Source organism: Pteropus vampyrus, unplaced genomic scaffold (genome assembly GCF_000151845.1).
Source record: "Pteropus vampyrus isolate Shadow unplaced genomic scaffold, Pvam_2.0 Scaffold82, whole genome shotgun sequence".
Classification (NCBI taxonomy): domain Eukaryota; kingdom Metazoa; phylum Chordata; class Mammalia; order Chiroptera; family Pteropodidae; genus Pteropus; species Pteropus vampyrus.
In genome coordinates, this window is record NW_011888863.1 from 302,500 (window position 1) to 325,943 (window position 23,444).

General features: G+C 34.1%; 1 protein-coding gene across 5 annotated transcripts in view; it reads right to left on the bottom strand.

Moving 5' to 3' along the window:
* Positions 1-1,411: 1,411 nt before the first annotated feature.
* The window catches only part of SOX5 (SRY-box 5), a 674,508-nt gene continuing 652,475 nt past the window's right edge, over positions 1,412-23,444 (bottom strand). For 2 of the 5 annotated variants that reach the window (XM_011363058.1, XM_011363057.1), the window contains exons 13-16: positions 12,323-12,431; positions 9,455-9,628; positions 3,642-3,858; positions 1,412-2,348 (exon numbers count right to left, since the gene is read on the bottom strand). In XM_011363058.1, the coding sequence (XP_011361360.1) occupies positions 2,045-2,348; positions 3,642-3,858; positions 9,455-9,628; positions 12,323-12,431 (804 nt within the window). In that variant the 3' untranslated portion in view covers positions 1,412-2,044. The remainder of the gene's footprint in view (positions 2,349-3,641; positions 3,859-9,454; positions 9,629-12,322; positions 12,432-23,444) is intronic. The other 3 variants (XM_011363056.2, XM_011363059.2, XM_011363055.2) reach the window with 2 other exon arrangements.

Genomic DNA, 23,444 nt, shown 5'->3' on the forward strand with positions numbered 1-23,444 from the left:
AAATAAACAGAAAAACAAACAAAACAAAATCTCTGACATGCAGGATATGATCAGCTCCTCCAAGCAAAACCCCAGAGCAAGACTTTTGAGAGAGAGAAAAATAAAAATGATTTTATTTCTTATTTATGTGTAAAAATCAAATTTTGTGATTGGGTTAGGGGGGTGATATAGGAAAATGATGACTGGAGTTAAAACCATAGCACATCCAAGCTACTGGTTGGAGTATTTATTGTCTGATGCTTCAGCACAGATAATGGCAATTGATTTTAAATGATTTTGCATTCATTTGTACAAACCCTACAACTGCCTTGGCATTTGGCTGACAAAATTTAAATGGGCAGTCTCGTCACCATCAGTTGTTGCTCTATACACATACTCTGCTGGAACCCAAACACAGACTCCAGGGGACTAATCTTACGGCAAGAGAAGAGTCATGGCAAGGGTCACTGGGTTCAGCCAGGCTCCATTTTGTTGGGCTGCAATGACTTTTAATCAAATCCTGCTTTTTATGGCATAAGATGCACATGGCCTACAATTCTGAAATGCAAATGGCCTCCACCTCATTTAATGGAGAGATAAAAAATACCTTATGAAATTATCAGTTCTATTTTTTGATCAGGAGAGGATGGAATGTTGAAGAAATAAGCTAATTCTATATTTCTGGAAAGTGGCCAAATATATTCAAGGAAAACAACAATTGATTTGCTTAAAGTTATCAACAGGAAAAACAAACAAATCATTAAGTAGCAAACGTTAGTGAAAACAACTGACCAGGGAGAAGGGATGTCTGGCAGCAGTTTTGCTAGTAGTTTCCACATTATACATGCACATATCAATATTACACAGGGCCACTTGATTCATCCAATAATAATCATATTAGAAATTTAAAAATATAATTTCTGAGCCCTAAATTGGTTAAGTTGTCATCTGAAGTGCAAAGTCAAGGTCAAGGTTGCTTCCAGACCAGTCACTTCGGAGGATGTGGGATTTCATCCCCAGATGTGGGTTTAACTCACAATGGTCCAACGTTATTTCTATTAGTACCATAATCACACACATACATACATACAGAAATCCAAGATCAGAAAATATTTTTCTCTAAATTTCTTATGTCTCTCTCTCTCTTTTCACCTGAGAACAGCACCTACAGTTTCCATTTAAAAAAAAAAAAAAGTCAAATCTCACCAGCTGCTGGTATTTCAGGTTTTTCAAGGGATTGTCTAAGATATAACACTGTCCTAACTTAAGAAGGAACAGGAAAAAGGAAAGGGAAGAAATAAACTGGGTCAACACTTCAGTACAAATTTGGCACTTGCTCAAAGATGTAGTGTGGTGTGCAACAGATAAAGAAAGTCCTCTAAAGAAAATAATTGCTTATTTTGTGATGGATAACAAGGAAGTTAAAAACAGGCTCTTTTTCCCTCTTCCCCCCACCCCATGCACAGACTTCCATCTTTAAAGTATAGAGATGGAGAAGATGGAGAGAAGTAAAGAGAAATTCATCTTTCTTTTTTCTGTCAGGTGCATTACAAAAAAAAAAAAAGAAGAAAAGGAAGTAAAAACAGAAAAGGAAGGAATGACAAAGGAAAAAAACCTCAGAAACCCCCCAAAACAAAAAAACTTATTTTTTAAAAATTGTAGCACAAAACAACAAAACACATTCACAAGCCACTTGTTGGCACTGTGTACCTGAGTGAGAATTTCTAGAACATTGTAGAACAAACAGCCATAAAGTTTATTTAAAAAAAAAAGTTGACGGGTAAGACTTCAGTGCTTGGATGTAGCAGCTGAATTACTGGCATTATTTTACCCATAGCTTATTTCAATCTCTTGTTGTTGATATTGTTGTTTGCTTGTTGTATTTTTTTTTCTTTCCAAGCCTTTTGAGGCTGAGGTCTATTAGTCAGCTGATGTCCCAACTATTTAAGACTAACAGTTAAAGTAACAGTCAGTGTATGAGAAAGTCAATGTGCTTGGCCACTGGTAAGGATGAACCAGCTAGGGCTTCTTTAAGTCCTAAGGTCACAACACCTTTTGACCCTTATCAGTTGGCTTGTCCTGCGATATGGTTTTCACTGTCACTCCCATAATCTACATCTGGATCATCCTCTTCCTCATCGTACTCATCATAAATTTCTCCATTGATGTCCTCAGCCTGTATCTCTTCTTTGATATGGGGCTCCTCTCCTTTCACACCATAAGTGCTCTGGATGACAGGCATCCCAGGCTCTGGGCTGCTGGACACGCTTGAGTGCTCTGAGGGCAGGTGAGGGGAGGGCATTCCGGCCATGGTGATGGCTCCAGGGTACACAACACCAGCAGTGGCAATGGGGATCTGTGCTTGTTGCCTGGCAGAGAGGAATTCCAAAAAGAGATCATGGTGAGTGAATAGTTAGACGCAGGCCTTACAAGGTAATTAATTTGTTCAGTATGTCCAACACGAAGGCAATGATTTTTGCCCTATTGCCCAACATTTAAAAAATTGTATACTACTTTGATTCCAGTGCTTTACTTCTGTATAGTACTTTAGAGATTTCAAGACATAGATACTACCTATTTGATTCTTAAAATAATTATTTCGTTACTTATGCTACTTTATGGGGAAAAACTGAGGCACAGAAAGATTAAAAAACCCACGTTCTTGACTCCAAGTTTAGTTTTCCTTAATGATAACATGCAGAAACTTTTTTTAAAAAAAGAATTAAGCCTAAAGACTACTCAATATTAATGGAAAAATCCTAAAGTATTAGGGTTCCCATATGTTCACTATTTCCCAAAGAAGTATCAGGTTTCGTTCTCAGCCGTGAGCAGTGCTATGCACTGGGATTAAATCATAAACTCCTGAACAGACAGGGCAACTCCTTCAAGGGACTGGAGGGGATGGGGCAGATTTGAAAAGGTTTTTTCTAAGGTATCCTCTGAACATTTTCTTAACAGTATTTATTCTAAGAAGATCTCGGGATCTTACTAACTTCCGTTCCAAATACGAGCAACTTTATTTCTGCGTTTTTTGAGAAAATTCTGCAGAAGCGATGTGGTTGCAGGCAATGTATTTTGACAAGGTTGACAGCTTTGCTGTAGGAAGCAGGGTAAACATCCGGAGAGCTGCATTCTTAATTCAGAAGAGAACTTTCATAGTCACACCTTGTTCCCTAAATAGAATCCTTACTTTTTATGATCTACAAAGGTCACACATGTGTCTTGATCACCCAGATACCCCTATATATTCAGAAACAAGTGTTTCTTTTGACATCATTTGTATGTTGTAATATCTCAACTAAATAGCTACATGTTTTGGCATCCATCTCTGTGAAGCCTTAGAAGTAATGAATGCCAATGAGGAAAAGAACTAGTATACATCTAAATTTTTATTAGCAAAATTATTTACTTTCAGATACTGGATTTTCAAACCAGTCACTGACAAAGCTCACGTTGGAACCATTGTTCTAGAAGCTTGGAGCAAATTCACTTAGATGTATTCTTTTTCCAGGATCATGTGGGGGAGAGTTGATTCTCTGAAAATACACTGTGTTCAGGTTCTCTTTTTTCAAAATGCTGCTTTGCCAACTAAACAAATATGTTCCACATCCCACTCGGTGTAACAGGATCTTCCCTAGAAAAAATCACTGAACGGTCCATACCCGACGTTGAAGTACTGCCGCATCTCCTGCCGCCTGTTTCGCATGATTGCCTTGTATTCACCAATGCGCAGCTTCTTGCCATCCACGAGGCAGGTGCGCTTTGGCCTGGGCTTGTATTTGTAGTCAGGATACTTCTCCAGGTGCTGCTTGCTGAGACGGGCTTGCTCCTCATAATATGGCTGTTTCTCTAGGTTTGTCATAGCTTTCCAGCGAGATCCTATGAGAAAAAGAAGGTTAGGATTCCAATTTGCACAGCTGCTAAGGATCCTAAAAAGATACACCTGAGAAGAAAATCTTAAAGTAAAAATGTCGGCCAAAACCCAGACATACATAGAAATGTTTTTGCTTAGTGAGCTTTGACTCAAGAGATGAGCCTCCACAGAGGAGGTGTTGGTGGCTGTGGCTGTGTCCTCAAAGAAACTGTGTACCAAAGCTATGAACGCTGGGCAATAGATTTATATATATATATATATATATGTGTATATATATATATAAATTTTTTTCTAGCTAGAATTAACAATTTAGCCAAACTTGTATATTATGTGTTTAAGAACTCACATGTAATTTAACTCACATTCATATTTTTCTACATTAGATCATGATATAATTCAAGTGTGAACTGAAAAATTATGTAAAAACTCATTAAATATTTTCAATTTGAGGCTAATTATCTACTTATTGAGTATTTTTATTAAGGGTACATCACTACTACAAAGATTTCTAACATTTATTACATATAATTCTCATTCTCCCCAAAATGTTTAAGTATGCTTAAATGAATGATTACAGATTAAAAATTTATTTCATTAAAATTTTAATTATAAAATAGTCTATTAATAAATATGCACTGGGTAACTACTGTGTGCTAGATACTGTGCTAAAAACATTACATAAATTGTCTTATTTTTACCTTTCACCCAAATCCTGTAAGATAGACAAAATTTATATTTCCATAGGTTGAGAAAACTGTAGTCAAATAGATGAAGTAACTTACCCAGGGTCACACAACTATTAAATTGTAGATCTGTGACTCAAAATCAGGTGTGATGGAATTGAAGATGTGCTACAATGTATGTCTTTACGTACCTCTACCACCTACTATATATGATTGAGCAGAAGTCAGAATTATATTAATAAGTATGTAAGATTTTTAATAAAACACTTTCAATAACATATAAAGATGTCACTATCTGTGCGTTAATAATGTTAACGCAAATTGATTTCCCCTTCTTTTCTCTTTTAATTTTGGTTTGGATTCAACCTGGGTAGCAAAAACAACTGTTTGAAGCTTAATTAACAATAGTTTATGCTGATTCACACTGATGTGATTTAAAGCTTCGATTCTATCAGTAAGGCTATGTGTAGTAGTAAAAGAAGTAGTAGTAAAAATGTTTATTTTTTATTAAGCATGTAAAAAAATTCTATTTGCAGATGGAGCGTGTTTATTTGCAAGAATTCAGCTCAATCCTACCCAAATCCAAAAAGACCCAAACAACTGGAATGAGGAGATCCCTACCAAGTATGTACTGGCACTACTACTTTCACCTGCCTTCCAGAGTCCTCTGAGCAAGATCTTAAAAGCTTTCAAATGGGTTCATTACTCAGCCATAACTCCATATCTCAAATGGAAATAGCTCACTGATGAACAGTTCTTGCAGAGAATTCCTCAATATGGGATGTTATATTTATTAAAAGAATGTAGTGAAAGGGACAATCTCTCTTCCCTTAGAATTGTTTCCTACTGGAACAGATGTATTGCCTGGGTGGGTATATCCACATAGGTGTTGCAAAGATTTATAAACAGATTTTTTCAATCTAGATAGCCAATATGATTTTATTATATTTACAACAGAAATCCAGGTTACAGTTCAAATAATAGAATTTGTTTTTCTATTCCTTTATCGAACTTGCGTTTAAAGAGCAGTGTCCAACATTGTTAGTTGGTCAGACCATATCATCTGTAGGTAGAATCTCAAATTCCTTATTGCCCAACATTATTCTCTAGAGGTACTTAAAAACCAGTATGTTATTCTTAAGGCAAATATAAACACAGGCCAAGCAATAATACTACTGAACTGGATCAATTCTTTTGGTGGAGTTTTTTACAAGTATGAAGCGTATAATAGAATTTCACACCTCATACTTGGGAGTGAAAAAATGAGATTACCAGAAATAATTTACTGAGTAATTATAGGAATACACTGAAAAATGGATCAAGGATAGTTGACTTAAAATTCAGGGTAGGGGGAAGGGGAAAGTAGTGGGAGGATTAGAAATTACAAATAGAATCATTTGCTATAATCCTCAAAAAAATTCACTAGCTATCTTTATCACCACTTAGAACAAAGAAAGTATCATTCTCATTTAGAATAGAAATTTCCAGTGATATTCCCTAAGACTAAATGTTCTGTAAACTCAAAAGAAAATATGTTTCTCTAAGGAAAGGAAATGTGTATGCTTCATAGTAACCTGCCTTGGAATGTGAGAACTCTTTTTAGATTTCTCACTATGTGTATGATGCTATATTAATTAATGAGCGTACAGTGGTGAACCATTATGGTTCTTATCTTCTTGGAGCTTATATTGCAGTGGAGAAGAAATACATTAAATGGCTGATTACAAAATTTATTATTTTAATTATAATTGTGGAAAGTATAGGAAGCTATGAGAACATGTGATAAGGATATGGGATCAATCTTCTGTAGGTGAGGAAGGCTTCTCTGTAGAAATAACTCCTAGGTATCAGAGAGAAAAGAACATCCTAAGGAGGAAGTGGGAAGGGGGGATGTGAGGATCTTAAAGAAAGTTTGGCGAAAATGCAGAGAAAAAATATAATATGTAGATATATAAAATTGAATCCATCCATCCCTCCATCTCTCCATCCATCCATCCATCCTGGCTTTCTATCTATCTATCGCTCTATAATAAATGATAAATATCATTTTCAGAGAAGTTGGCTTCTAAACCTGGCATGATCCAGAATTACAAAATATTTAGACACGTAATAATATAATTTCTCTGGAAGTATTGCTGAATCTTAAGCTACATTTTAAAATATGGTTATGTCATAGTTACCAGTCCTTTTAAAATTAAGGATTAAGATAGGCTAAGCACTGACTGGGGCGAAACAGCTAACCATACCATTTTATGATGGCAGAACAGTGTTTCAGTTTGGTGGCAAATGCAGTTTTCATGTTTTAATAATTACTTTTGAATAAGTTTAACCAAATGACAAGTTAGGCTTTGGTTTTAATGGCTTTGCAGTACAACAACCACTGTAGGTAGCTGCGACATAACTTCTGAAACCCACTAAATGAGAATGGCAAGAAAGCATTTTAGATATTTCCAAATGAGATGAAAGCATCTACTTGATTTTGGAGTGGCTGGTTGCTTACCCTGGACCATGCACAGGGAGTGAGTTCCCTGTTGTTAAGCAAAAGGCTTGCCTTTTACAATTAAAAACAGAGAAAGACATTTGGGTATCCCTTTTGATGACAAAAAAGGTTTGATCAAAAATACTTGATGTTCAAAATAAGGGAAAAAACAGTCTTGAAAGTACACTTTCCCTTTCTAAATCCAGCAATACAATAAAAATGAGAAGTTTGAGCTGAGCAACGTTGTCATCTCCGTGGGGTCTGTAATGAATTTGCACATTTTACTCCAACTACTGTATATCTAATCAGAAAAAGATGTCCCCCGTCCCCTGATCTAGTGCCAAACAGTAAAAGGTGATTCCTTATGTTAACAATTTCAGCAGAATGGCTTATTAAAACCAGATTTTAGGGTATTATAAAATGCTTAGAAGCCCTTTAAAATGTCAACTAGGATCCCCAGAGACTACGTAAAATGTCAGCCCAGCTCAAGCGCCTGTTTTAAGCAGAATGAATTAGTGGCATGCTGTTGGAGGCTGTTATCCAAAACAATCAGTAAAGAGGAAAACATCAAGCTTTCTTTGTGCTTTTATTTGAAATGGGCCATTCAGAATAAACTTGTGGATATTTGAAGATCACTTATTCAAAGCTATGATTAAATACTGAGGTCCCAAACACCTCATTTTTTTTCCTGCTATATCTTTAATTAATACAATATTATTAAAAAGTCTGAAATTAGGCAGCACTTTCTTTCATGCAGCCTATTATAATATAATCATGTGGTTATTGTAATATTCTCTCCTTTAAAACCGCAAGAGATTCTTTCAGCTAGTCCTCTCTTTCCCATAAAGGCTCTGATAAATTTTCCTAAAATATTTCACATCATCAAAACTGTCATTTCTCTTATACTTAAGATAAAGTTTTAACCAGTGGTTATCACCTTTTTAGTATTCAGACATATGAGTTGAGTGATATAAAAACAATTTAAACAATCTAATTTTTTAATTTTTCATTTTGAAATTTCTAATTTGAAAATGACTTCTATATTAAAATGTGAATTGTGGTTACATAAAGCATTTTATTCTTTTCTAGAGTTTTTCCAAATAAAGTAGGTATGGTGTTTTTTAAAGAATGAAAAACTCCACATGGAAGGTAGAATATAATCATAAAAAAGAAAAAGATGGCAAGAGATGCAAAAAAAATCCATTTCCTTTTGATCAGTCCCATTTTTTGATTACGTATGGATATATAGTTTTATACATAAATATTCATATTTTCACCTAAAGCTTCATATCCTTATATCTTTTGAGATAACATTCATTTAAAAATTCCAAAATCATTTTAGATGAAAATTGAAACACAAGTTTAGGTGGTTAACACTTTTCATTTGTTTGTTTTGGTCTCTTTACAAATGCATGTTGTAGACTGGTTTGCATCTATTACCATTGTTGAAAATATGGGATCATAAAAACACATGTATATGTTTAGTAACTACTTTTAGATGATCAGTTCCCTAATGTAAAGAATCAAAGGGACACTACACCTAGTACATGTAATTCCAAATATATATGGATTTTAATAATGTTTTAATAACTTAGACAAATTTTGTTACTTATTTGTTAAAGTTGAAATTTGTTGCTAGAGTTAGGTGTTCCTATTTTATTTTTATTACTGAGCTCTTAGAAGGCAAGGAATAAATAACGGAAATTTCCTTAGGTTGTCTAGTACCCAGCCACTACACTACCTGAAGATGAAGATGAAAATGATGCCAACAATGGTGATAATGATATGAAGAGGACGGCACAAAGAAATGGAATCTCCTCTTTTTTTTCCTGAGACTAAAATTGGTCGATAATGGGTCTCTTTATAGTCAGTAGCCCTTTCCATAGATCTATTTTTCTGTCTGCTTCAGTGTCTATGTATGTAGGATAAATACGTACTTTGTCATCTGCTAAGCTGGAAAGCTGCAATGGCAGTGTAGAAATGCTCACTCTCCATCTTCTTGTGTCCTGACAATCTGATTTTCAGTTATAGTACTAGAACAAACATCATCTTTACTTCCACCCCCATCCCACCACATGAATTCTATAGTTGAAAATGAAAAGAGTAAATACAATCTATACCAATATCAAGTGTCTCATGTGAAAGAAACTTTTTTTCCTAGTCTTAGTACAATTATATCTAGATTTTTAAAGAAGAGAAAATATTACAACAATTAGTATAAAGACACACAACTAAATTAGTTGTAGTAACTGGGCACATTTCTCAATGAACATGAAATATTTCATCATCAGAAGAAAAGGTTTAATGATGGTGATTATTTTTAGATAAGCAGATAACATGAGCTGCCTAGACTCAAAATCCAGTTATCTTTCAACAAGTGCAGAAAACAGAAGTGTACACTTATTCCATACATCACTTAACCTTTAATACTTTTCTTACCCAATATCTTGCTGATGTTGGAGTTGTGCATGTCAGGAAAGGCTTGAAGGATTTTCCTTCGTTCATCTTTAGCCCATACCATGAAGGCGTTCATTGGACGCTTTATATGGGGTTCATTGCTACCACGCCCCCTGGATTCTCTATAAATTCTTGATTCTGAGACTCCGGCACTTCCTAAAATTAAGGAACAATACTTCACATTAGTGTTAAAAGTTCTGGCAATTCTATTCCTTGCATTACTGTTTTTCTAGTCTATTAAAATATCTGAAAATAAAAAGTACATCTGATAATGGTACTTCCAGTTCTTGAGACAGATGCTTGTTTATGAAGATTTTGTGATAAGCCTTGTGGTGACAAATGTTATATTTGTATTTTTAATCCATTTCTAATATATTTCCCTTTCTTACAATAGTCTGTGGACTATTTCACTATTTATTTTCAAGAGCTCACAAGAAACCTGAATATCTGATCTTTGATGTAAATTAGAAAGAGGATAGTTAGATTAGATCAATAGACATGCAAGTACTGTAGAAATATTAAATTGGTGAAGAAGCTCACAAAATTGTGAAACACTAATATGTCTGACAGAATAAATGAGTACAGGTAAGAATGTGTCTCTGATACCTAAGCAGTATCAGAACATAGAGTACTCATGGCCTTTTCTTCTCTTTTGAGTTACATAAACAGAAATGCTGCTAGATAAAATTTTGCAGTTAAAATACAATATAGACATTCTCCTGTAACATGTTTGAAATTATGTGCTAATAAATGCAGGAAATATGCAGATGCAGTAATGATAGTCTGCTTCCCAAAAGATATTTGAAAATGGTAGGGAAAACAACAAATGAATAGTTACATTACTATGGTTTCTTAAAAAAGTAAACAGCCACATATTTAAGGTGAAAAAAAAAACCAATATATTAATTCCCCTGAATTTTGCCCTTTATTATCTAAGTTATCCTAAGAGATCCACTGAAAGTTACGTTACAATTAGCAGGACTCATGATGATAAAACACAACCAAGAGTCACAGTGGAACTTTAGGGAGCTGCAGTCATCCCTCTGGGTTTTATGTGACTTCGTAGAATAGCTTCAACAGGAGGAAACAACTTCCAGAGGTACTTGAGTTCGGGGGAAAAAACGCAGCAGCAGCAGAAGAGATAATATTCGACTTATCATTAAAAAACATGGAAGAGAGGTATTTTGGTAGTATATAAAATTTTAAAATAATTTGGTATTTTAGAAGCATATATTATCAATAAAAGCAGATTTTGTTTTCTTCCTTACTCCTCATTCTTTTTTTTCTTAATTTGAGGACTAGAAATCAACCAAAATTACCGAGACTTGAAGACCTCTACAGCAGCAATCAAACAAACAAAAAAACACAGCCTATGTGTTGGTAGAATTTCTCACAATTTCTCATTCATTATATGCTCTTTGGTCTGATGAAGATTAGAAAATATTTTGCATACAAGCATGACTGAATTTAACAAATAACAGCAACAAAATTTTGATGTTTTAATGTTGATTACCATGGATATATTTTATCATGCTAATACAACTTAAAATTTATGAAATGTGTTATTACCAGTAATTGTCTTTTTATTGACAAAAATGAATGCTAATATATGGCAACATCTTTCTAAAATGGGTTTGTAACTAGCAAATGATCATTTGCACATCTGCCTTTTCTTGTTCTTACACCTTACATCAACATAAGCAATAAAATGAACATTATGTGACTTCATCAAAGCTAAACAAGCACTTTGTATGTAGTTAGGCCATGTTTATCTTATCCAAGAGAAGTAGAAAATAGAAAGAAATATTTGGATACAACAGGCTAGAAAAAACATAGGCTTTTCTTGAATATCCAGTTGAATAAAATTCAGTTTTTCCAGAATTATCTGGTTAAAAGCTCAAGTTTGGCTAGTCCATTGGGTAGTGCAGAATTGGACTTAAAAGCAAAATTGACCCAAGGCACAGAGTAGAACTTGTGTCCTAAAGTATACTTCTCACTGGTTTGCCCTGGTGCAGTCTTTTCCATATGCAGGCAACTTCCTCTGCAATAGCAACAAATCTGAGGACAGTGCTCTTAAAACGCATGTATGTCACCTGACACTGGAGAGAGGTTTCCAGGTGGGGCTCAGTGTAAGAGGAATAGCACTTTCTTCTTCTCCCCTCTTTGTTGTACTATTCAAATTAGAGTAGCAATTTAATCAGTTGTCACTATGGATGTTTAGAATATTCAGATACGATACAGACAACAGAAGCCTCAAGGCATGTGCAGAAAGCAAGAGGCTGCACAGCTGGAGGGATAGTTGAGTTAAAGAGGGTAGGCAGGACACATGACTGTATGGTAGAGAGTCTAAGAGGGAAGGATTATGTAATGCAAGAAACCATCCTAAAAATGTCTTCTGAGTCACATATTCTTGTCAAGGTTGGACAAAAGAAAACTGGAAAATGAGCTTATAAACACAAATTTCTGTGAAGTTTGTTTTGGGTTCAAGAAATAGGGAAGCAAGAGACTGTGGATGGTGATGGAGAGTATTTGCTTTCGAGTCATGCCGTTTTGAATCCAAGACTGCCTCCAGCACTTATAGGCCTATAACCTTGGAGAAAATGATTCAAAATTCCTATGGGCCGATCTCTTTATCTGTAATTGAATTTATAGTTGTGTTGGGGATTAATGAGATGATTGATGAAAAGCACTCAACAGAGTGCTTAGCACATGGAACTGCTCAGTACACATGAGCTCTTATTATAATGATCAGGTGAGGTGGCTGTCTTGTACATTTTTTAGTAGTTTTAATTGGTACTAAATAGACGCTTCTGCATACTATTGGAATATATAAAAACAATTTTCACAAACCATCAGAATCTCCACTCATGTTGAAATCCATCATGGCATGGCTAAATTTTCCTTCTTCATTCTGTTTAACTGCCAGTTGCTGAGTCAGACTCTCCAGTGTTGTTTTTTCCTGAAGAAAAAAAAAAAGAAAAAATTTATAATGAGAGCTCAATCTGGAAATTATAATTATTCAAAGACTTTTTTTTCCTTGGGCCATAGATAATACTTTAGCTTCTGGAAGGGATAAGATGTTGATTTAGTCACCTTGGCATATTCAGCACATTATGTAGTTGAAACAAATTATCAGCAGGAGTTTTGAAGAAACTCTGATTCTTAGAACCTCCTTTATAGTCTTAGCATTTGGGTTTGGTGTGCCTACAGGATATATGCTGGGATCCTTGGAGACAACCTTCCCAAATCACAAAAGATACATAGAAATTTCATGGAAGCAACCTGTTTTACAATATTTGGAATGCCTGCTTTATTTTTAGACAGACAGTAGAAGTATAGGAGTGGAATGGTGCCCAGAGAAAGTCTTCCAATAGTCAGGTGACCAACTGATAGAAACATAATTCACAGTAGTGCCCTCTGGTTGCCATCTCCTTAAATGCCATCTGCATTCCTCATGCAAGGGTAATGAAGACGTTTAAATATTCATTGCTAATTGCTTGTCAAGTCTCTGTACATTCAATGTGAGTGCCTGCTACTTGGACCACAATTTGATTTGGATTGCTAAGCCAAAATATTGAGTTGGCAAATTATTTGAGATACAAATATACCAAAATTAGATCTGCAAAGGCATCAAGTCATTTAAAAGCATACCGTGCATGACTGGAATTCATGGAGAATATGGCATTACAAACTAAATTATTTTCAAGGAAAATATAATGCTTAAGTTAAACCACAAGAGATATTAAACTACTTCTGAATTAAGTAATTGAGTGATTTTAAGAACAGAAAAAGGATACAATGAAAGGTCTACAACTTTCTCTAGCATTTTCCATCATCCTTTCTCTGAGGATGATGTGGTTCCAGAACACTTTTAAGAAAAGCACCTATTGAGTTGCACAAAACTTGCTCATGTTGCTTTATATTTATTCACCTCATTTTCTGAGGAACACAGTCATAAATTGAACAAGTGAATCATATACACTGTAGAATGCTATTGCTACAAAAAATGTTCACAGGAAATAATCAACTATTTAAGATAATAATTTTAAAGGTAAAGGGCCCAACTAATGTTCCCACCAAGAGCCAATAGAGTATTAAAATTTGTAATATAGTACACGGTTTATTGCTACAAATTCTGACAGTATTACAGTTGTATAAAAAAATAGATTAAAAAATTCTTTTAATTTAGTGGCCTTAGAACTCCTGTTCTCTACTCATCAAATTCTGTACCTGATTTAATTGCAAAAAAATATCTTTTAATTGTCAATCACTATGAATGAAATACAGTAGAGAAACTGGAAATAAAATAGTTCTATCAACTTTAGTTCTATATGATTATCTAGTCCTAATGTTGAAATGAATCATATATTTAAAAATGTAGAACCTGACACAATTTGATTTTGTGTGTGAAATTGGTATTTTCAGCTGCTTTATATGTTCTAGATTTCTTTTGTTGAGTAAGGAGCACCAGGGACACCGACTTAACCGTCTCTCTTTATAGTAAATGTAGGTGTTGAAGTAGAAGACAGTTACATTTAAAAAACACACTCCATCAACATGATACTATAGTCATTGGGTCAATGAAGACTTGGCTGTACTATCTTTGCTAAATGTACTGGCATGAATTACCTCTCAGGTTTTGATTTAACGAGGACTAGGACAATAATGCTACCTATTTTTTAGAGAGTTTTCCATTTTGAAGTAAAGTCTTTCAAGAAGGGAAAATGAAATGAAAGTGGTCAGAGTAAGAAAAGAATGAAATATTAAGTGACTTCTAAGGTTCTGAGTTTAGATGTATGGATCTTGTACGATCTTCGCAAGAGGCTAAAATTAGAAAATGATTAGTAGGGAAGTCACAACCAGTTTTTACAATAAGTTACCCCTAACTATCTAACTCTGAAACACATAGTATAATAAAATAATTCAGTTAGTTACCGAAAAGTGACATCTACAATACTTCTCAAGAGGATGTTAGTGGGAGATAATGGCAGTCATATAGGATGACAGTCACATAATAGGATGCACTTTTTTTTTGTGAACCTTTGCATAGTCATTTAAGCTAATTCTCAGATATATGAAGAGGGGAAGTGAGAGGCAACTGGAGGAATTGGAGACTGTCTGGGGTGTTTTTAATTAAAATACACCTTACAATAGCATATAAATTAAAATGGTAACGTTGCCACATTTTAGAAACTCTCACGATAAATTCAGAAGACCATAAGAAATTAAGGTAAGGGGGATATAATAAAACCCAAGTGGCTATATGCTAAATATATGGCATATAAAAATATAGTGGTTATATGGTAAATAATTATAATATAGTTCCATATAAAAATTGATCCTGTAGTAAAAGTTTATATTTAGTTTTTATGTATAAAGGTAGATATAAATTTACATGTAGATAGGAGTCTAGATGATATACTGAACTACCAGAAGAATGACTGTGATTTAAGAATAGTTCTCAATGTTTAAATTCAGTCTATTGCGGTGGTCCCCAACCTTTTTGGCACCAGGGACCAGTTCTCCTATGAGAACCTAATGCCTGATGATCTTAGGTGGGGCTGAGGCAGTGATGTTAGTGCTGGGGAGCAGCTGCAAATACAGATGAAGTTTTGCTCACTTGCCTGCCGCTCACTTCCTGCTGTGCAGCACAGTTCCCAAGAGGCCATGGACTGGTACTGGTCCATGGCCCCGGGGTTGGGGACCCCTTAATTTAGGCATGTAGGAGGAAAACGAATCAGCCAAATGTTATAAAGCACACATGCTGGTACATTGGGAAGATTCCTCTCATCTTACTTTTTCCAATCCCACACATCCTGGACTGTCCTCTTCCCAAGTCTACCTATGCATTATCATGTCTAAAATTCAATCATTTGAGATTCTGTTCCTCAGGTTAAATATTTCCCTTTACAAAAGCCTCTTTTCAAATGTGCACATATTACTGAAAAAGGTAATATTTTGGTTATCAAAGTTCTTATAATTAAATTAACCCTTTCTAAATAGAGACAGCTGAAACAAAATGAGGGCAATATATATCAGGTAGGAAGTGGGTAAATAAGAAGACGTTGAAAATGGGAAACACTAAAAATTGAATTTGGGGAAACAAAAATATGTTGATGGGCACAGGTAACAATTTTTATCCAACTTATATTCTTAGTTCTAACTGGTTCCAATAAAAAACAAACAAACAAAAAATAAAAAAAAACAAAAGCAAACAAACAAACAAAAACATTAATCAATGCTTTGTACAGAAAACAAAGCACTCTGTGCCCCTATTTTAGGATCAGTGTTCTGGAACACAAGTCTCGTACAGCACTTATACTTTACTGCCCTCTTAATACTACCCAAATACTAATCTGAAACTGATAAGATTTATTGGTCATCTCTAACTTTTTTCTATTAGATATAAAACAAAATTCAAAGAAAAATAAACACACTTAAAGAAATACTTGCCAAAATTCTGAGTAATCTCAGAGAAGATGGCACAAATTAATTACTACTAAGTAGTCAAAATAAAATAGTCTTGAGGATTTATAAATAAGGACCAAACATGATGATGACCTGTATGCTTTCTCTTTTGAATAAAAACTAGCAATTGGATAACTAGATTTCCTTTGGAAATATGATTCTTAGCTGGGTAATCAAATCTTTTACAATTGTGTAGGTTTTCTAAGATCAAGGGGAAACATTAGGTAAAGCCTGTTTTTACTTGAAAAATATTCTGATCCTGTGCCGACTTGTACAAAGATACAAATGAATTGTATCTTATCTAAAGAAGAAAAGAAAGTTGTTGACTATACAGTTTTCTTAGGGTTAAAGGAATCACTCTAAAAGTCAACATTCAAAGAATTATATTGATGTGTTAATATTCACGTAGGGAAATTGGCAGCCGATTTGGGTTCTGTGACTTATCCAATGACTTGCATAATAGAAAACAGCACATCTATTGTTTGCATGTGACATCAAGAAGGAGAACCAGGAAATATCTAAAGAGATGTGGTCAATGAATTGATTTGAAGTGGTCAGTAAAGATCTGTGCTTCTGAGCCAACAACACAGTGAATGGCAAAAGGCCACAAGGATTAATGGGAAAACGACATTTTAAAAATACAGAATATAACCCATATAGAAAATAATGAGTGTGAGGATCAGGAATATCATGTCTTCACCAAACTCTGTCACATATATCAGCTGTATTACTTTAGACAAATCAATTAACCTCCTTGAGTCCCAGAATCATAATTTGTAAAATGGGATTTAAATATATAATAGATTTTCATTAGTTTAAAAAAATTAAGAAAGACATACTTTTAATATTAGGTAAAAAAGTCAATGAGGGAAATCAAACAGACAAAGATTTTTCCTAACATGTAAGAATTACAGGAATAGTTAGTTCAGCATGATTATTATGTACTCTGCCATGGTTATGATCTTCTATTCTCTGTGGCCAAATAGTGGACTCTGCATTAAAAAAAGAATGTTGGTAACAACTCTAAAATTTGTCGAGATTTTTTCTTTCTTCTTGTATATCATCTATGACAATGTAGTTAATCTTTTTTATTTTCCATTTTATGCTCAGGCACAATGGTTTGCAGCTCCATAATATGTCTACTACATATTTAAATTGAAAATTTGTTTTATTTCATTATTTCAGCTTATACAGAAAACAACTAAAAGTTCTCTGTGTTTGTAAAGGATCAAATGCACATCCTTTGTTAATATTTAATAGAGCGGTTATACAAAACACACATACAAACTGTACTTTAGAAGAGGTAGTATTTCCCTAGTTACCTAAGCCTGAATTAAACAGTTCATAAGTAGATAGTTCCTCTATTATTCCTTGAAATTTGAATTTGTATAAGTGATGAGCTCTGCTCCCCACCAGACATATACACACAAAAGGAGAGATGGGCTGTGGATCAGCTATCATAATGGACATCCCTGAAATAAAGCTCACAAAGCTATAAAACTCATAAAAAGCACATGCATGAAATGACAGAATAGAGTGTGACTGTCAAATGTTGACTCAGTAACAGTTAAACCCCTTCTGGCTGCACTTTTTTATGGTCTCCTTCTATACTAATGACAAGGGAAGAACAAAGAAACAGTGACAAAAAAAGGTTTTTAATACTCCATTTATGTGAACCTCGCAGACCACCAAAGAAGATGAAAAATTATTTATAATGTTATAATGATTTATCAATTGGAGACTTTTTTAGCAGCTTAAGTAAAATACAAGGAAACAATGCATGTGTCCACCTCCTCAACCTCTTGATTTCACTCTTATTGAGATTACCATTTTCTAAAAAATAACCATCCACCCACATAATCTAACAGCACAAATGAGAGAAAAGGCTTTCTTATAAATCATATATAAATTATATACAAATACATTCACACATTTACACACACATATACTTCCCTCCGACATCAACAAAAATGCAAGTTGAAGAAATCTTTCGCTGATTTAACTCTAATCAAATGTTAATTTATCCATTAGGATATTCCCAGACACTTGTGTACTCTGAAATCTGGTATCACTTAGGGATATTTTCCCATTCATTTTTTCCATCAGAAAATTATAAGGATATATGAATTAATTGGTTGAAAGAGTCCATAAATGTCTTCTGGTCTAGACATCTACAAAAACTGCCTTAACTAATCCTGATATTTTCCCCTGTTAAATTCAGAGATTCTTTGAATAGAAAAATCAGAACCCATAATATTATTCCACCATCTAGTTTCCTTTTATTAAATTTGGTAGCCAGCTTCACAAAATGTTTCTTGAAATGTAATTCTATCTAAATTTTTTAGGATCTTAGATACAGCATCCATTTACGATCAAACCACTTAACAAAATTGGTATAGAAGGAAAGTACCTTAACATAATAAAGGCCATCTATAACAAACCCTCAGCCAACATTATACTTAATGGTGAAAAACTAAAAACCTTCCCTCTAAGATCAGGAACAAGGCAAGGCTGTCCACTATCACAACTGCTATTCATTATAACATCAGAGGTCCTAGCAAGTGCAATCAGGCAAGAGAAAGATATAAAAGGCATCCAAACAGGAAACGAAGTCAAACTGTTACTATTTACAAATAACATGATTCTCTATAGAAAACCCTAAATACTCCACAAGAACACTACTAGAAATAATATGCAAATACAGTAAAGTCTCTGGATACAAAATCAACGTTCAAAAAATCCATAGCGTTCCTATACTCTAATTATGAAGCATCAGAAAAAGAACTGGAAAAAACAATTCCTTTTGAAATTGCAACAAAAAGAATAAAATACGTAGGAATAAATTTAACGAAACATGTGAAGGGCCTATATAATGAAAACTGCAAGACCCTATTAAAAGAAACCGAGGAAGATACAAAGAAATAGAAAGATATTCCATGTTCTTGGATTGGAAGAATGAATATAGTTAAAATGACCATATTACCTAAAGCATTATACAGATTTAATGGAATCCCCATCAAAATCCTATCAGCATTTTTTAAAGAAATAGAAAAAAAAAATCATCAGAATTGTAAGGAAGCACAAAAGATCCCAAATTGCCAAAGCCATCCTGAGAAAAAAGAACAAGGCTGGAGGCATCACACTGCTCAACTTCAAATTATACTATAAAGCAATAATAATCAAAACGGCATGGTATTGGCAGCAAAACAGACACACGAACCAGTGGAACAGAATCGAGAGTCCAGAAGTAAACCCATATTTATACGGGCAAATAATTTTTGATAAAAAAGCCAAAAACATACAGTGGAAAAAGGAAAGCCTCTTCAATAAATGGTACTGGGAAAATTGGAAGGCCAACTGCAAAAGAATGAAACTAGACTGTTGTCTATCGCCACACACCAAAATTAACTCAAAATGGATTAAAGACCTGAATATAAGACCTGAAACAATAAAATGCATAGAAGAAAACATAAGAACGAAACTCAAGGACTTTTGGACTTAAAGAAGTTTTTTACGAAATTGACCTCAAAGGCAAGAGAAGTCAAAGCAAAAATAAATGAATGGGACTACATCAAACTAAAAAGCTTCTGCTCAGCAAAAGAAATTGTCAACAAGGTAAAGAGGCAACCATCTCAATGGGAAAATATATTTGCAAGCAACGCCTCCGATAAGGGTCTAATATTCAAAATATACAAAGAACTCATATGACTCAATAACAACAACAAAAAAAACAAATAATCCAATCAAAAATGGGCAGACGACCTGAACAGACACTTCTTCTTAGAGGACATACAAATGGCCAACAAATATATAAAAAGATGCTCAACATCTCTAGCTATTAGAGAAATGCAAATTAAAACCACAATGAGATACCATCTCACACCTGTTAGAATAGCTATAATTAACAGGACAAATAACAACAAATGCTGGAAAGGATACGGAGAAATAGGACCCCTCATACACTGCTGGTGGGATTGCAAATTGGTACAGCCACTATGGAAAACAGTATGGAGTTTCCTCAAAAAGCTAAGAATTGATCTACCATATGATCCAGCAATCCACTACTGGGTATTTACCCCCAAAACTTGAAAGCCCATAGGTAAAAAGATATTTGCACAATGATGTTCATAGCAGCATTATTCACAGTGGCCAGGACATGGAAGCAACCGAAGTGTCTTACGATAGATGATTGGCTAAAGAAGCTGTGGCACGTATATACTATGGAATATTACTCAGCCATAAGAAGAGATGAAATACTGCCATTTGTGACAACATGGATGGACCTCGAGATAATCATGCTAAGCGAAATAAGCCAGACTAGAAAACTAAAAAATCACATGATATCACTTATATGTGGGATATAAATCTAAAAGCAACAAAGGAACAGGACAAAAAGAGACTCAGGGACAATGGACTAGTGGTTACCAGAGGTAAGGAGGTGAGGGAGGAGGGGAGAGGTAGATGGATAAAGGGAGTTAAATATAGGGGGGGAAGGGAAGGGTGAAGTGGGTAAAGGGATCAAATATATGGTAGCTGAAGGACACTGGACTTTAGGTGGTAATCACACAATAGAATATATAGATGTCAAGTTATAATGTACACCTGAAAATTATGTAATTGTATTAACCAATGTTACCCCAATAAACAAAAAAAATTTTTTTAAGATCTTAGTTTCATCTGGCAATCTGAGACAACTGAAATGTATTGGCAGATTAAATTTTCTTAAGAAGTATTATGAAGTCAAAGATAGATGGAATGATTTTGAAGGAACACAGTTTCTATGAATTCAAGTCTTAATCCAGATGAATAACTTTCCAAGATAATAAAATGAATCATAAAGAAAACTGAATCTCTATTCATGATTTTTAAAGAATTGATTTTAAATATTGGAAAGTTGATGACAAATAACTAATCCTAATTTTCATGAAGAGAGCAAGATGAGGAACAATGATAAAGATAAAGCTGATTGTTATAGGGTTTAGTTAAGAACACTTAGTAAAAGATGTGACAACAAGAAGTTCATCTGGATTTGTTAAGAAAAACAATGTTATAATGGCCTCAGTTTCTTTTTCTATAGGCATTGAAGTGAAGAACAGAGAAGTTCAACAGTCATAATATTTTGGACTTAACTAAGCTTTGTTTCTATCAATATGTTTATGTTTCTATCAATATCCTTGTCTTCTTAAGGAAGAAATTGCACAAGACTCTCAAAAAGAGAGTTGAATGAGGTGGAAAGAGAAAATCAACAATAGCTATCTTTAAATATCTTAAGAACCTTCATGTTTAAAAAGAATAAAGACATATTATTTGTGAAAAAGAGATAGAATTTGGCCATATGTAGTTAAGAGATAGACCACTGACCAATGGTTATAAGTTATTAGGTGAAAGATAACAAACCACTGAAGGAAGAGTTTTCTGAGTTGGAGCTATCTATCTTTTGAATAGTCTGCCTTAGAATGTAAAATATTTCACCTCCCTGGAGGTTTTCAAGTATAGGCTATATGACTACCTGTATGGCATATTAGAGATACTGAAGAAGCAATTCAACATCAGGTGACAGGTTCAAGTTCCTTTTCATTTTCTTTCATACCTGTAGTTCTATATTCTACTCGACTAGACTCTCTAAAACAAAAGTAAAAGATTTTGACAAATGTATAAAACTACATGTTTTCTCTATCTACAAATGATAATTTCCTCAAATGTTAAGTTTCAAAACTTAAAGGCACTTCATTTATAATTGAGAATTCTGTAATCATTCTCAAATTCATGGAAGATATTTTAAATTATGAAAAAAACACAAAAAATATGTTTATTGAAATACATTTTGTGAAGAGACTGATAATAATCAGATTTACAGATTCGGATACCATATGAAGGGCACACTTATATAATGCCGAATCACATGTCCTAAATCAACATTATAATTTAGTATTTAAAACAGAAAACCACTGTCATGGAGAAGTCACTCAAGGAACCTGTAGAAAACAAATCATTCACTAATAGGGTACACATGAAAACCATCATGGTAAAATATTGGCCCTTGTTTATTTGCTGTGATGGCGCTGATGGTGTGTATGTGTGGAAGAGGGAAGGCAGGGGAGGAAAAAATGAGACCTGAGTTTTCAAATGTGTGTATCTGTGGTCAACATTCAACCAAGCTCTAAAAACAGACTCTGTTATTATTTAAAACCAGGGCAGATAGAGATACTGTGCACACTTAATCAAATCAGAAGGGTTAATGTGAGAAGAACAGGAGGCCAACAAAGGAAAATAATAGAATTCACAATCTACACAGGATGTCCAGTAGGTGGGGGGTGAGGGTTGGGGGGTGGGGGCGGGAGCAGCTTCACAGAGGTAAACAGAAAACTAAAATGTTGTCTGATAATAATAGTTTTATAAACATTGGGTAACTCAGTTACTGAGCTGCAGAAACATGTAGGATTTTTCTCTTTAATTTTTCCTTGTCATGGAATAAAAGCCATAAAACTGTCAACAGTCTTATGAATGTAGCCTCAGTAGCCAATGGTTACCTCAGTTACACAAACATAATTGGATTATTCTAAAGAGTCATGGTTTGGTTCAGAAATGCTGGGTCTGACAAACAGAGGCAGGCACATCAGAGTTATAGTTTACTCTTCCATTACCCATGATAGCTTTAGGGTAAGGAAGAAAAAGAAATGTAGATTAGAATAGATACTTAAATTTCATTTTAATGAACAGCTAAAACTTCACATTTTTTCAGAGCTGCTACAAGAAATGAAATTAATACGATTGAACATATTCTTTTTGTTTTCCTAGCCCATTCTCTAGTGAAGGGGCTGGTACATGCTGAAGAAAAGAAGACCTAGAAAGAGAGCAGAAACAGAAAAAAAAAAAAAAAAAACCAAAGTATTTGAAAAAAAGATATACAAATTGTGGAGATGGTGATTGCTTAAATGAGATTTGTCAGCCTGAGAAATAACACGCCCAATAACACACATGACACTGAAGTATAAGCTGAAGTAACACTGAAGTATAAGCTAATCAAACAGGCACTGGGGTTACTTTCTTAAACTTTGTCAGCATGGCCTATTAGAAAAGTGACTGAAATCCTAGCCAGAGAACCTTGATTTAAAAACTGATCTACTACTTGAATTCCTGTACTCTTCTCAAATCTGTTTTCTTTTTTCTTAATTTTTAAAACAAAGATAAGAATAATGTTTTGCTTATATTACAGTACATATGAGATTGAAATCTGATGTGAAAGAACTCTGAAAAAGGTTAAGACAAATATCAATAGCCATTATTACTCCTAAGATTCATAAGCAAGTCTTTCTCATTTGTAAAAGAAGAAAAGTTATAAAGATTCAATGAGACCCTTTGAAATAAATGCTAAATTCAGAATATTTTCCTCATATTTTAAATCCATATGGTAAAGTAGCTTGCAATAAATGACAATAGAGAATATATCTACTAAATATAAGAGAGTAATTGAAAAATAAATGTCTCTAATAATTTCACTTCC